A 16,009-nucleotide genomic window follows, 5' to 3' on the forward strand; every position below is an offset into this window, starting at 1 on the left:
TTTCTTCACATTCCCCTGGAGCGCAGCACTGTGCATGCACTTGAAGATTTTACACAGCTCTCACATCATCAGGAGTGTCCGGAGAGCGCTCTGCACATGTACGTCCCCCGGGCCCTTGCTACAGAAGTCGGGAGTAGCGAGGGCCCGGAGCATGCGCATTTACACTGTGCAGATCGCTCTCCGGGGATGCACAGCTCTCACGTCATCGGTACTGGGGAGAACTCAGCACCCAGGGCACACACTAAAGTAAGTGACCACTCGTTGGACTCCAGTTCACCCACACTATCACCCAGTATATTGAGTTTAGCGTGGGTGAACTGGCTGAGAGTTTCCCTTTAACTTCATACACTGCGGGTGCTAGCTGCTCTCGATAACTCACCCTCAGTGACCGACATTGGAGATAACCCTCTAAATTCTGATAACTTATTTTCTGACGGTTGGCAGCGCTGTCAGGCACCCACTTATGGCTTGCTGTAGGATTGTATTACCACACATGGGCATTTTTCAACTATTAAAATAGAATGTTATTGATCCCACACAGTCAACTTTGTAAATGAAAAAATACTAATTGCCAGAAGTGCAGGTGTTTTAGTTTGGTAGGTTTATGCCACCACTCTGTACAGGCAGTCATGGTATTCTGTCACAGGATGACATAGGAAGTCTGTAAATCTCTGCCTTGTGTACCACCAAGTATGTAAGAAGAGAGATCCTCTAGCTCTGGGCAGAAATAAAATGAATTTTGTAAAGTTTCAGGAATGCTGTCTTTGGGATTGCACGGTGTCTGGCATGCATGAATGTAAAGGGTTATTAATAATGTCATGAATTCAGCTCTAGCTATTTTCTCTTTCAAGAAGGCTTTGATTATAATGAAGATGAACGGTATGACAGCAAAGGAAGTGATTTATTTGGCAGTCAAAGAAGATTTCCCTCTCACATTTTTTGGGATTTTAAGGTACAGTATTTCTATTACAGTGTCTATATTTTATGTTCATCCTTTAGCAAAGTGCAATAAAATGGTATAATTTACAATGTAAAGATGATTAACATTAGATAGTGTTGGTTTAGAATACCTTTCAGAGTTTACTATCATATTAGATGTTTTCTACTCAGTGTGCAGAAAGCAAAGACTTTCTTATGTAATACTGTTCTTATTCATTTTTAGTAAACAGATATTCCCATCTCCTAGTGATGGCATTTCTCTTGGATATACTATCACTGTAATCTGGTGTTCTCCCACCTAATGAGAGAATGAAAGGACTGTAGCATTTTGAGTTTTTCCTGGTAAAGTGTCTCTCCCAGAAGACTAACATTATAGCCTCAAATACAAAGTGTGATGGATACAGCAGAATGAAGCTTTTAGAAGCAAACTGTGGCATACAGTTCATCCAATACACCCTAGTTATCTGCGTTTTTTTTTTTTATATCTTTTTATGGGGAGAATTTATGAAGCTAGTCTGACTTCAGGCTAAAAAAGTCAGCCTGCAGCTCTGGTTTAGTGTAGATTTCAGGTAGCGAAGCATGAAAAGATGAGAGAGAATTATTTACTTACCGATAATTCGGTTTTCTTGAGTCCACCATGACAGCCCACATGAGAGATGGTCCCGTAGGACCTAATAGGAACAGGAAACAGAAAAGGTTAAAAGCCCCTCACCCCGGCACCTTCCCCAGTGTTTTACAAATTAAAAAGGGACACCAGAAAAAGTAATGCCAGTAGAAGAAAACCCCCAACACCAAAAAAAGGAGGGAAATAATGGGGCTGTCATGGTGGACTCAAGAAAACTGAATTATCGGTAAGTAAATAATTCTATCTTTACATATCGTCCACCATGACAGCCCACATGAGAAATACCAAATAAACATCATTAGGGAGGGACAATGGCCTGCAGAACTTTTCTACCGAAGGCCAAATCATGAGACTCTGATAAGTCGAGCCTATAATGTTTAAAAAAGGTATGGGGATTTGACCATGTAGCTGCCCTACAAATCTGATCTATTGAGGCAGCAGATCTTTCCGCCCAGGATGTTGACATTGCTCTTGTAGAATGAGCTTTCAGACCGTTAGGGACTTTTTCCCCACTAACTTTATACGCCTCAACAATGGCACTCTTGATCCACCGGGCTATAGTACTTTTGGAAGCTTTCCTACCCTTATTTGGGCCTTGGAACTGCAAAAGAAGATTAGAGTCTTTCCTCCAAAGACTTGTGATATCCAAATAATAGAGAAGACATCTTCTAACGTCTAACATGTGAAATTTCTCTTCCTGTGGATTTTTTGGATTATCACAAAAGGAAGGAAGAAAAATTTCTTGAGACCGGTGGAAGTCAGTAACCACTTTAGGGAGAAAAGAAGGATCTAATCTGAGGGTTACTTTGCCATCAGATATGGACATGTATGGTTCATTGATTGACAGGGCTTGAATTTCTCCAACTCTTCTAGCAGAAGTAATAGCAATGAGAAAAGCTAGTTTTAGAGTGACAAATTTTATAGAACACTGATCTAGAGGTTCAAAGGGGTGAGAAGTGAGAGCAGATAGCACCAGATTAAGGTTCCAGAAGGGTGTATGGATTGGAGTTTTAGTCTAGAAACCGCTTTAAAAAACCTTTTTAATCCATCGATGATCTGCAATATGATGATCAAAGAAAGCCCCCAATGCTGCCACTTGGACTTTTAATGTACTAAGCGAGAGTCCCTTCTCAAATCCCTCTTGAAGGAAATAAAAATTTGTGGATAATTAGGATGAGATGGGTCTGGATCAATTTGTTTACTCCAGGATAGAAATTTCTTCCAGATTTTTGGGTATATTTCTGAAGTAGAGGGTTTCCTACTCTTCAATAATGTAGCAATGACTTTTTGAGACAGACCGTGTTTTCTCAAATTTGACTCCTCAAAATCCAGGCTGTAAGATGTAGGTTTTGTAGACCTTGATGAAATACTGGGCCCTGAGACAGAAGGTCTTTCACTAGAGGTAGAGGGAAGGGGGGTTCTATCGCTAGACTTTTCAATAGACAAAACCACCCCCTCTTTGGCCAGTATGGGGCCACAAAAATCACTTTAAAATTGCTGTCTCGGATCTTCGCTAGAGTTCTTGCAATCAGAGGAAAAGGAAGAAAGGCATAGGCCAGAGGAAATTGCCAATTTTGAGCTAATGCGTCCACTGCAAGCGGCCTTTCTCTCAGATTTAGAGAGTAAAACTGAGTAGTCTTGGTGTTCTGACGAGAGGCATACAGATCTGTAGAGGGTTGACCCCACTTGAGAACCAGTAGATGGAACACAGAAGGATTTAGGGACCATTCCCATGGATCCTGGGTCCTCCGACTTAGAAAGGCCGCTATCTGATTGCAGGATCCCTTCAGATGAACGGCTGTAATGGAGGAGACATTTCTTTCCGACCAAGCAAAGATTCTGGTCGCAATAGCTTGCAGAGCTTTGTGCCTTGTGCCCCCCTGATGCCGCAGAAAAGCTACTGTTGTTGAATTGTCTGAGTAAATTTTTATATCTTGATTGAGAAGGAGAGTTTTGGCTGACACGAGGGTCTCCCACACAGCTCTTAGTTCCTTGTAATTTGAGGAAAGATTGTTTAGATGAGGAGGCCAGCGACCTTGGAAGTGTACTATCCCTGTACATGAGCCCCCCATCCCCAGGCACTTGCATCTGTAGTCACAAGGACTGGATCTGACAGCCAAGGGACCCCTTTCTTCAGGTTTGTTGCTACCAACCACCAATTTAGAGACCTCACTACCCCGGGGGTTAATGTGAATTTTTTGTCTAGTATCAGTTGAGATCTGTTCCATACGGAAAGAGTCTGAGCCTGAAGCTGTCTTGAGTGGAATTGAGCCCATTTGATCGCAGGAATCGTGGAGGTCATAGACCCCAATATTGATACTGCTTCTCGGATAGACACCAGTCTTGATTTTTGGAATTTTCTTATCTTTGACTGGATAGTCTCTATTTTTGCTGAAGGTAGAAAGGTTGCTTTTTTGACTGAGTCCAACAGCATACCTAAAAAGATCTTTCTGTGGGATGGGAGAAGATCCGATTTTTCTAGATTGACAATCCACCCCAAGTTCTGGAGATGTTGTATTACCAGATCCAATTGAGAGAGAAGATGTTTTGAGGAGGCTGTCATCAGCAGGTCGGCTAAATAAGGGATCACAATTATATTTTGTAGACGAAGATGTGCTACTACCTCGACCATTATCTTTAGGAATAATCTCGGAGCTGATGAGATTCCGAACGGAGGACACACAAATTGGTAATGGAAGATTTGATCCCCTATCTTGACCGCAAACCGGAGATATTTCTGATGCTCCGGGTGAATAGGTACATGGTAGTACGCATCTTTGAGGTCTAGGGTAATCATTACTGCATTGGGAGCTATCATGGGAATCGCCGTTTTTATTGATTCCATTTTAAATCTTTTGTAGGAAATGAATTTGTTCAGATATTTTTAATTTATTATCATTCTGAACGACCCATTGGGCTTCGGGATCAGAAAGAGGGAAGAGTAGTGACCCTGACTCCTCTCCGATGTCGGAACCTGAGTGATAGCTCCCAAATGCAGCAGATTTCTTACCCCCTCCAGTATTCTCTCGCAGGAGAGGGGAAGGTTGATTTGAGCCGAAACCTTTTTGAGGTGGGAGGGAGGAAAACTCTATCTTGTATCCTACCAATAAGAGGTTTAGGATCCAAGGGTTTGTTGTTACCGATTGCCACTGAGGCACAAAATGCTTGAGTCTTTCTCCCACCAACCAGTCATTGCTTTTTGCCAGGTTGAGTGATTGAGGAGAAAATCTTTACCTTTCCCCCCTTTGGGGTAGCTCCACCTACCCGATTTTCCTTTCCCTCTATAATTTGGCCTTCCTTGGGGACGAAAAAGGTTTTTTAGCTTTCTCTTCTGGAAAAACTTTATCTTCCGCGGCCTTCCCTAGAATATCGTCCAGAAAAGGCCCAAATATAGATTTGCCTATACAAGGTATAGCACAAAGCTTAGTTTTGGAAGTGGGGTCCCCTTTCCAAAATTTTAGCCATAAAGCTCTCCTGGATGAATTTGATAATGCAGCGGACTTAGCCGCCATTCTCACAGATTCAGCCGAAGCATCTGCCGAAAACCCTGCCACCATTTTTAGCATGGGTACAGAAGTCAATAAGTCCTCTCTAGGTGTTTTATTCTCAATGTGTTCTTCTAACTGGGAAAGCCAGATAAAAAGAGCTCTAGCTACACTAGTAGCTGCTATGTTTGGGTTCAAAATGGCGGTAGTTGCTTGCCAGGTTTTTCGTAAAAGACCATCCATTTTTCTATCCATGGGGTCTTTGAGTTGGCATGAATCCTCAAAAGGAAGATGTTTTCTTTACAACTTTTGATAATTGGCAGTCTATTTTGGGAATATCATTCCATAATTCAATGTCTTTTTCTTCAAAAGGCAATCTACTTTTTATTTCCCTGGAAATTTGCAATTTCCTTTCAGGGTCCTGCCATTCATCCAGAATCAGACTTTTCAGATTTTCATGGATAGGAAAAACAAATTTTTTTTTGCGGTTTTAACCCGCCAAACATTTGATCCTGGATGGACGTAGGTTGATCAACCTCCTCCCCAGGATTATGAAGAGGATTAAAATTCGCTAAAGAAGCCTGAATTTTTTGGCGTATAAGCGACCTCAAATCCTCAGAAGATCCCAATTTTTCCTCTTGTACCACTTTTGAAATGCATTTTTTTACACAAGGATTTTCCTTTCTCTGGAATTTTAGCTAGGCACATAATACATTTCTTTTTAGGCTTCTGAGAGGGTTCCTTGTCTCCCTGAAAGAGAGAAGGGACCCACTAAGTAAAAGTGGAAACATATCTTAGCAGCCCCCTGTAAAAAGCAGGAAAGATATTAACTTACAGAGACCAAAGGAACAGGCTGCTCAGCAGAATCAGCTCTGGAGGAAGCCTGAGAGTCCATGGTTAGAATAGAAACACAGCACAGACACTGAGGAGATGCTGGTTCCCTACCTTTATGCTCTGTAGATTGAATTTTGGCGCCCCGTGACTTCACTTCCCGTCCGCCGCTTCTCCGCACTGCCCAGAACCAAAGTTTCTTGCCCAGTTCCCGGGGGACTACGCAAGCTGCTGCACAAGGCCAGGAAGTGCCACCGGAACTCTGCTACAGCACGCCCGCCGCACATACAGAGCTCCGGTAACCTCCAGCTCCATGCGGACCCGGAGAAGTGGGAAGCCTGCACGTGTGGCACAGGGATCCCGGGACCAGACGAGGGAAGGCCGCCCGAAAGAAAGGAGGCCTTCCCTCCTGTACAGGTACAAAAAACCCTCAGGAGCACCGTAACCTGTACTCCTGGAGGCAGGGGAAAGAGGACCCCTGCGACCATAGGGCTTTCCTAGGGTAGGGAAGCAGCAATAGCCCTGGTCCCCTAGCCCAGGGAAAAAAAGAAAATAAAAAAGTTTAACCAAAAAATAGGAGCCCCAAGAGACTCCGGCTCTGTCCTGGACCTAATAGGAACAGGAAAACACTGGGGAAGGTGCAGGGGGAGGGGCTTTTAACCTTTTCTGTTTCCTGTTCCTATTAGGTCCTATGGGACCATCTCTCATGTGGGCTGTCATGGTGGACGATATGTAAAATATGAAGTGATGAAGCCAGTGGGTAGTAAATTCCCTCTGCGTGTGCTAATATGCAGTCAGGTAATGGAACAGCGAAACATTAGTATGAGTGTTATTGATATACTCCTGAGTACTTAGCCTCTTCACATGTTTGGTTTGTCTTTACAGCTTAATCTTATAGGAGAAAAGGATGACACGCCTGTTCATTTCTGTGATAAATGTGGCCTGCCTATCAAAATATATGGACGTATGGTAAGTGGGAGCTAACGTAGAGCTATCCAATTTTATATATCCTTAGCATTTATGTAAATGGCCAGCATGTTTTAGATATCCTTAGCATTTATGTAAATGGCCAGCATGTTTTAGATATCCTTAGCATTTATGTAAATGGCCAGCATGTTTTAGATATCCTTAGCATTTATGTAAATGGCCAGCATGTAATGCAGCATTTCCCTTGCAGCAGCAACTGCTGACAGATCTTATATAAAAAAAAGGTACCTGCTAGGGTCGCCTACATACCGAGGCTGTTGGCTCTTTTGCTCTGATTCCTCAAGTACAAGTTTCCGTGGTACTCTATAGGTCCTTTTAACCTGTTCAGGACCCCGGGCGTACCGGTACATCCTGACACCCTGGGTCTTAAGGACCCAGGACATACATGTACGTCCGTGGGAATTTCAGTCCTCGCCGGGCGGGGACTGGACCGGTGTGACTGCTGATATCGATCAGCAGGCACCCCGCGCAAATGCCCAGGGGGGGGTCATCAGACCCCCCCCCCCATGTCGGCGATCGAGGAAAATCGCAAGTGAATTCACACTTGCGATTACGGGTCTAGGCTGCAGGACGCGACCAGCTGCTGTGATTGGCGCGGGCGGCATGTTATGCAGCAGAAGAGGACGGCTCCCTGGATCCGACGGAAGCCGGTGAGTTGCCTAGCAACATCTGCAAAACTACAACTCCCAGCATGCCCAGACAGCTGTTTAGGCATGCTGGGATTTGCAGTTTTGCAACAGCTGGAGATCTACAGTTTAGAGACCACTGCACAGTGATCTCTATACTGTAGCACTCTCGATCTTGCAAAACTATAACTCCTAGCATGCTCACACAGCTGTTTGCTGTCTGGGCATGCTGGGATTTGTAGTTTTGCAACATCTGGAGGTCCACAGTTTGGAGATCACTGTGCAGTAGCCCTCAAGATGTTGCAAAACTGCAAATCCCAGCATGCCCAAACAGCAAACAGCTGTCTCGGCATGCTGGGAGTTGTAGTTGCGTACCTCCATCTGTTGCATAACTATATCTCCCAGCATCAGTACATGCTGGGAATTTTTAGTTTTGCAACAGCTATAGGCACACTGGTTGGAAAATACTGAGTTAGGTAACAGAACCTAACTGAAGGTTTTCCAACCAGTGTGCCTCCAGCTGTTGCAAAAGTACAACTCACAGCATGCACGGTCTGTCAGTACATGCTGGGAGTTGTAGTTTTGAAACAGCTGGAGGTTTGCTGTTTCACACGGGCAGGTTTACAGTAAATTTCCTGCTTCAAGTATGAGCTGCGGCAATTTTTTCGCCGCGGTGCAGATTTCGAACAGGAAGCTCACTGTAAACCTCTGCCAGTGCGAACGTACCCTAAAAACACTACACTACACTACACTAACACATAATAAAGGGAAACACACTACATATACACCCCCTTACACTGTCCCCCCCTTTCCAAAACGGAGCCTCCAGCTGTTGCAAAACAACTCCCAGCATTTCCGGACAGCCACTGACTGTCCAGGCATGCTGGGAGTTTAGCAACAGCTGAAGGCACCCTGTTAGGGGTATTCTACATCAGTGATTCCCAATGTCCACCCCTATGCAATTCCTAATATAGTCCTCAAATGCGCTTGGCGCTCTCTCACTTCGGAGCCCTGTCGTATTACAATGAAACAGTTTAGGGCCACATATGGGGTATTTGTGTACTCGGGAGAAATTGCACTACAAATTTTGGGGGGCTTTTTCTCCTTTTACCCCTTATGAAAAGGAAAAGTTGGGGTCTACACCAGCCTGTTAGTGTAAAAAAAAAAAAAAAAAATTTTTACACGAACATGCTGGTGTTGCCCCATACTTTTTATTTTCACAAGTGTTCAAAGGGAAAAAAGACCCCAAAAATTGTAACACAATTTCTCCTGAGTACGGAAATACCCCATATGTGGGCGTAAAATGCTCTGCGGGCGCACAAGTCTCAGAAGTGAGAGCGCACTATGTACATTTGAGCCTAAATTGGTGATTTGCACAGGGGTGGCTGATTTTACAGCGGTTCTGACATAAACGCAAAAAAAGAAATACCCACATGTGACCCCATTTTGGAACTACACCCCTCACGGAACGTAACAAGGGGTATAGTGAGCCTTAACACCCCACAGGTGTTTAATGAAAATTCTTCAAAGTTGGATGGAAAAATGAAGAAAATTTTTTTTTTCCACTAAAATGCTGGTGTTCCCCTAAATTTTTCATTTTCACAAGGGAAAATAGGAAAAAAAAGCCCCCCAAAATTTGTAACCCCATTTCTTCTGAGTAAGAACATACCCCATATGTGGATGTAAAGTGCTCTGCAGGCGAACTACAATGCTCAAAAGAGAAGGAGCGCCATTGGAATTTTGAAGAGAAAATTTGTCCGGAATTGAAGGCCACGTGTGTTTACAAAGCCCCCATAGTGCCAGAACAATGGACCCCCCCCCCCCCCCACACACACACACATGTGACCCCAGTTTGGAAACTACACCCCTCATGTAATGTGATATGGGGTACAGTGAGCATTTACGCCCCACATGTGTCTGACAGATTTTTGGAACAGTGGCCCGTGAAAATGAAAAATGTAATTTTTCATTTGCACAGCCCACTGTTCCAAAGATCTGTCAAATGCCATTGGGGTGTAAATGCTCACTGCACCCCTTATTAAATTCTGTGAGGGGTGTAGTTTCCAAAATGGGGTCACATGTGGGGGGTCCACTGTTCTGGCACCACGGGGGGCTTTGTAAACGCACATGGCCCCTGACTTCTATTCCAACCAAATTCTGTCTCCAAAAGCTCAATGGCGCTCCTCCTCTTCTGAGCAGTGTAGTGCGCCAGCAGAGCACTTGACGTCCACACATTGGGTATGTCCATACTCAGAAGAAATGGGTTTACAAATTTTGGGGGTCATTTTCTCTTATTACCCCTTGTAAAAATGTGAAATTTGGGGAAAAAACTGCATTTTAGTGAAATTTTTTTTTTCCATTTACACATCTGACTTTAACAAAAAGTCGTCAAACACCTGTGGGGTGTTAAGGCTCACTGTACCGCTTGTTGCGTTCTTTGAGGGGTGTAGTTTCCAAAATAGTATGCCATGTTTTTTTTTTTGTTTTTTTTTGTGCTGTTCTGGCACCATTTTTTGCTGTTCTGGCTTCCTAAATGTGACATGCCCTCCAGAAACCATTTGAGCAAAATTTGCTTTTCAAAAGCCAAATGTGACGACTCCTCTTCTGAGCATTGTATTGCGCCAGCAGAGCACTTGACGTCCACACATGGGGTACTTCCATACTCAGAAGAGATGGGGTTACAAATTTTGGGGGGCATTTTGTCCTATTATCCCTTGTAAAAAAAACATTAAATTTGAGGGAAAAACTGCATTTTAGTGGAAAAAAATAAAAATCATTTACACATCCAACTTTAACGAAAAGTCGTCAAACACCTGTGAGGTGTTAAGGCTCACTGGACCCCTTGTTACGTTCCTTGAGGGGTGTAGTTTCCAAAATAGTATGCCATGTGTTTTTTTTTTTTTTATGCTTTCCTGGCACCATAGGGGCTTCCCAAATGTGACATGCCCCCCAAAAACCATTTCAGAAAAACTCACTCTCCAAAATCCCTCTGTCGCTCCTTCCATTCTGAGCTCTCTACTGCACCCGCTGAACACTTGACATACACATGAGGTATTTCCTTACTCGAGAGAAATTGGGTTACACATTTTAGGAAGATTTCTCTCCTTTTACCCCTTGTCAAAATTCAATAACTGGGTCTACAAGAACATGCGAGTGTAAAAAATTGAGATTTTGAATTTTCTCCTTCAATTTGCTGCTATTCCTGTGAAACAAACCTTTTTAATGTCATTTTGAATACTTTGAGGGGTGCAGTTTTTATAATGGGGTCATTTTTGGGGTATTTCTAATATGAAAGCCCTTCAAAATCCACTGAACTGGTCCCTGAAAAATTTTGATTTTCAACATTTTTGGGAAAATTGCTGCTATACTTTGAAGCCCTCTGATGTTTTCCAAAAGTAAAAACATGTCAACTTTATGATGGAAACATAAAGTAGACATATTGTATATGTGAATCAATATATCATTTATTTGGAATATTCATTTTCCTTACAAGCAGAGAGCTTCAAAGTTTAAAAAAATTCTAAATTTTCTCATCAAATTTTGGCATTTTTAACCAAGAAATGATGCAAAGTATCGACAAAATTTTACCACTAACATAAATTAGAATATGTCACGAAAAAACTTTCTCAGAATCAGAATGAAAGGTAAAGGCATTCCAGAGTTATTAATGCTTAGTGACAGTGGTCAGATGTGCAAAAAATGGCCGGGTCTTACAGTGAAAATTGGCTGGGTCCTTAAGGAGTTAAAGGGGTATTCCACCCAAAGACATCTTATTCCCTATCTGAAGGACCCACTGCGATCTCTAGCAAGGCACCGCATACATCCGGTGCACGGAGCGACCACTGCCCTCATGCCCCCTCCATTCATGTGTATGGGAGGAGCCGTTACAGCTGTGTAGTAGCCGTCACACCCCCTCCCATAGACATGAATGGAGGAGGCGTGGCGTGATGTCACTAACACGGAAGCCCCAGTACTCCTTTAACACCACAGCCAGTAACAAGTACTACTGCACGTTACTGCACTGTACAGAGGTTGCCAAAATTACACTCCCTATTATCATTACCTGCTCTGAAGTAGCTTTTCAAAGTGAATCCTAGCCTGTTGGGGCCACACTCCCAGCACCGGTTACATGCTGCTTGTAGTTTGGACAGCATGACAAAGTTACCAGTTCCCTTTAACCCCTTGGGGTCGGAGCCCATTTTGACATTAAGGACCAGAGCATTTTCTGCTATTCTGAGCACTGTCACTTTATAACTCTCGTATCCTTGTACTTAATAATTTGATTGCAAGATTGGAATTTTTCACCAAGAAATGATGCAAGTATCGACGAAATTTTACCACTAACATAAAGTAGAATATGTCACGAAAAAACAAAGTGTCATGAAAAAATTAGAACATTTTGCATTTTTATAACTTTTGAAGCTCTTTGCTTATAAGGAAAATAGACATTCCAAATAAATTGTATATTGATTCACATATACAATATGTCTACTTTATGTTTGCATCATAAAGTTGACATGTTCTTACTTTTTGAAGGCATCAGAGGGCTTAACCCTTTAGGTGTTTCACAGGAATAGCAGCAAAGTGGAGGCGAAAATTCAAAATCTTAATTTTTTACACTAACCTGTTCTTGTAGACCCATGTTTTTTATTTTTACAAGATGTAAAAGGAGAAAAAGCCACCCAAAATATTAACCAAATTTCTCTTGAGTAAGGAAATATCTCATCTCATATGTGGATGTAAAGTGCTTTGTGGGCACCCTCGAGGGATCAGAAGAGAAGGAGCGACAATGGGATTTTGGAGAGCGAATTTTGCTGAAATGCCAGAACAGTGAAAAACACCCCGCGTGGTATACTATTTTGGAAACTACACCCCTCAAGGAATGTAACAAGGGGTGCAGTGAGCATTTACACCCCACTGGTGTTTGACAGATCTTTGTAACAGTGGGCTGTGCAAATGAAAAATTACATTCTTCCTTTTCACGGACCACTGTTCCAAAAATCTGTCAGTCACCTGTGGGGTGTTAAGTTTCGAAAATGGGGTCACGTGGGTTTATTTTTTATTTTTTTCCGTTTGTAAGAACTGCTGTAACCAGCCGCCACCCCTGTGCAAATCACCAGTTTAGGCCTCAAATGTACATAGTGCGCTCTCATTCCTGAACTTTGTTGTGCGACCGCAGAGCATTTTATGCCCACATATTGAGTATTTACGTACTCAGGAGTAATTGTTACAAATTTGGGGGGGTCTTTATTTCCTTTTACCTCTTATGAAACTGAAAAGTATGGTGCACCACCAGCATGTTAGTGTAAATTTTTTATTTTTTTTACACTAACATGCTGGTGTGGACCCCAACTTTACCTTTTCATAAGGGGTAAAAGGAGAAAAAGCCCCCCAAAATAGCGTCATTTCTCCCGAGCACGGAGACACCCCATGTGTGGCCCTAAACTGTTTCTTTGAAATACGACAGGGCTCTGAAGTGAGAGAGCACCATGCACATTTGAGGCCTAAATAAGGGATTTTCATAGGGGTGTACCCGGATTCAAGCATTACACTTGCCTCTGGCACCAAAAATTCTGTACGTCAGTTTTCCCCAAACAGGGTGCCTCCAGCTTTTGCAAAACTCTCAACATGCCTGGACAGTCAATGGCTGTCCGGCAATACTGGGAGTTATTTTGCAACAGCTGGAGGCTCCGTTTTTGAAAAACTAACGTACTAGACGTTTTTAATTTTTATTGGGGGGGTGCACAGTGTAAGGGTGTAGTGTTTTACTCTTTAATTAGGGTTAGTGTAGTGTAGTGTTTTTAGGGTACATTCACACGGGCAGGGGTTTACAGTGAGTTTCCCGCTGCAGTGGAAAATGTCCCGCATCTCAAGCTTGAAGCAGGAAACTTGCTGTAAACCCCTGCCCCTGGCAGACCGTGCATTCTGAGAGTTGTAGTTATGCAACAGCTAGAGGCACACTGGTTGGGATTGGGAAACACTGAGTTAGGTAACAGGCTACTGCAGTGTTTCCGCACCACTGTCTGTTTCCTTACTCAGTGTTTCCCAACCCATGTGCCTCCAGCTGTTGCAAAACTACAACTCTCAGCATGCATGGTCTGTCAGTGCATGCGGGGAGTTATAGTTTTGCAACAGCTGGAGGCACACTGGTTGGGAAACACGGAGTTAGGAAACAGACAATGTTTCCCAACCAGTGTGCCTCCTGTTATTGCAATACTCCAACTCCCAGCATGCCCAGACAGCCAAAGTGTATGTTGGGAGTTGTAGTTATGCAACAACTGGAGGAGAACAGTTTGGAGACCACTGTGTAGTGGTCTCCAAACTGTAGCCCTCCAGATGTTGCAAGACTTCAACTCCAAGCATGCCCAGGCATGCTGGGAGTTGCAGTTCGGCAACATCTGAAGGGCCAGATCTTGCGCAACTACAACTCCCAGCATGCCTGGACAGTCTCGGCATGCTTTGAATTGATATTTGGAGCACTACAGTTTGGACACCACTGTATAGTGGTCTCCAAACAGTGCCCTTCCAGATGTTGCAAAACTACAACTCCCAGCATACTGAGTCTGTCCAAGCATGCTGGGAGTTGTAGTTCTGCAACATCTGAAGGGCCAGATATTACAGAACTACAACTCCCAGCATGCCTGGACTGTCTGGGCATGCTGAGAGTTGTAGTTTTGCAACATCTGGAAGGACAGTGGTCTCCAAACTGTGGCCCTCCAGATGTTGCAAAACTACAACTCCCAGCATGCCCAAACAGCCAAAGGCTGTCTGGGCTTGCTGGGAGTTGTAGTTTTGAAACTCCTAGAAGCAGCCGTGAAGATCACTTAATGGCAATCTTCACTGCTGCATCTGGGACGCCGCTGCCTCCACTTGCCTACCGCCTCCTGTCAGCTGCCGGTCTCTGGTCCCCGCGTGAACTAAGGTAACGGCCTGCGGCGGTGCCAGCCGCATCCACGGCCCCCCCGCACATCGCCGCCATCTTCCCCCCGCTCTGCCCCGACATCCAGGGGCGGGCAGAGCGGGGGTAATGAACTTTCACCCCCTGCTGTGCGATTCGCCGGTCAGTCCTGATCGGCCAATCGCAGGGGATAGGAGGAGGTGGCACCCTGCCACCTCGCTCCTATCCATCAGGATGGTCGGAGCTGTCTCTGACAGCTCCGATCATCCCTATTTTCCGGGCTATCGTGTCATCGGAGACCTTACTAGCCCGGAATCGCTGCAAATCGCTGATCTGAATTGATCTCAGGACCCCCCCCCCAGGCATTTGCACAAGATGCCTGCTGAATGATATCAGCAGGAATCCTGTTCCGATCCCCGTCCGGCTAGCGGCGGGGATCGAAATTACCACGGGCGTACAGGTCCTTTAAGTACCAGGGCGCAAGGGCATACCCATACGCCCGTGGTCCCCAACAGGTTAAGGACTCCGGGTTTTTCCGTTTTTTTTTTTTCCTCCTCACCTTTTAAAAATCATAACCCTTTTAATTTTGCACATACAGACTCATATTATGGCTTTTTTTTTTATATTTATTTATTTATTTTGCACTATCAATTCTACTTTGTAATGACATCAGTCATTTTATTCAAAAATCGATGATGAAACCCAAAAAAAATCATTGTGTGACAAAATCGAAAAAAAAAAGCCATTTTTTTAACTTTTGGGGGCTTCTGTTTCTACGCAGTACATTTTTCGGTAAAAATTACACCTTCTCTATCTTCTCCCCATTCTGTTGGTCCATACCATTAAAATGATACCCTACTTACCGTATATACTCGAGTATAAGCCGAGTTTTCCAGCACAATTTTTCGTGCTGAAAACACCCCCCTCGGCTTATACTCGAGTGAACTCCCCCACCCGCAGTGGTCTTCAACCTGCGGACCTCCAGAGGTTTCAAAACTACAACTCCCAGCAAGCCCGGGCAGCCATCGGCTGTCCGGGCTTGCTGGGAGTTGTAGTTTTGAAACCTCCGGAGGTCCGCAGGTTGAAGACCACTGCGGCCTTCGACATCATCCAGCCCCCTCTCACCCCCTTTAGTTCAGTACAGTACTCACCTCCGCTCGGCGCTGGTCCGGTCCTGCAGGACTGTCCGGTGAGGAGGTGGTCCGGTGGGATAGTGGTTCCGGGCTGCTATCTTCACCGGGGAGGCCTCTTCTAAGCGCTTCGGGCCCGGCCTCAGAATAGTCACGTTGCCTTGACAACGACGCAGAGGTGCGTTCATTGCCAACGTACTTCTGCGTCGTTGTCAAGGCAACGCCTCTATTCCGGGCAGGAAGCGCGGAGAAGAGGCGCCCCCGGTGAAGATAGCAGCCCGGAACCACTATCCCACCGGACCACCTCCTCACCGGACAGTCCTGCAGGACCGGACCAGCGCCGAGCGGAGTTGAGTACTGTACAGAACTAAAGGGGGTGAGAGGGGGCTGGATGATGTCGAAGGCCGCAGTGGTCTTCAACCTGCGGACCTCCGGAGGTTTCAAAACTACAACTCCCAGCAAGCCCGGACAGCCGATGGCTGCCCGGG

The 16,009-nt window shown here is 44.6% G+C and overlaps 1 protein-coding gene across 9 annotated transcripts in view; it reads left to right on the forward strand.

Annotated features, from left to right (window-relative positions):
• The window catches only part of CBLL1 (Cbl proto-oncogene like 1), a 38,205-nt gene that overhangs the window by 11,071 nt on the left and 11,125 nt on the right, over positions 1-16,009 (forward strand). For 4 of the 9 annotated variants that reach the window (XM_056573606.1, XM_056573603.1, XM_056573600.1 and 1 more), the window contains exons 3-4: positions 852-952; positions 6,766-6,849. In XM_056573606.1, coding sequence (XP_056429581.1) covers positions 852-952; positions 6,766-6,849 — 185 coding nt within the window. Of the gene's footprint in view, positions 1-851; positions 953-6,125; positions 6,679-6,765; positions 6,850-16,009 lie in introns of those variants that run through there. The other 5 variants (XM_056573607.1, XM_056573609.1, XM_056573604.1 and 2 more) reach the window with 2 other exon arrangements.

This window comes from Hyla sarda, chromosome 4 (assembly GCF_029499605.1).
Source record: "Hyla sarda isolate aHylSar1 chromosome 4, aHylSar1.hap1, whole genome shotgun sequence".
NCBI classification, from domain to species: domain Eukaryota; kingdom Metazoa; phylum Chordata; class Amphibia; order Anura; family Hylidae; genus Hyla; species Hyla sarda.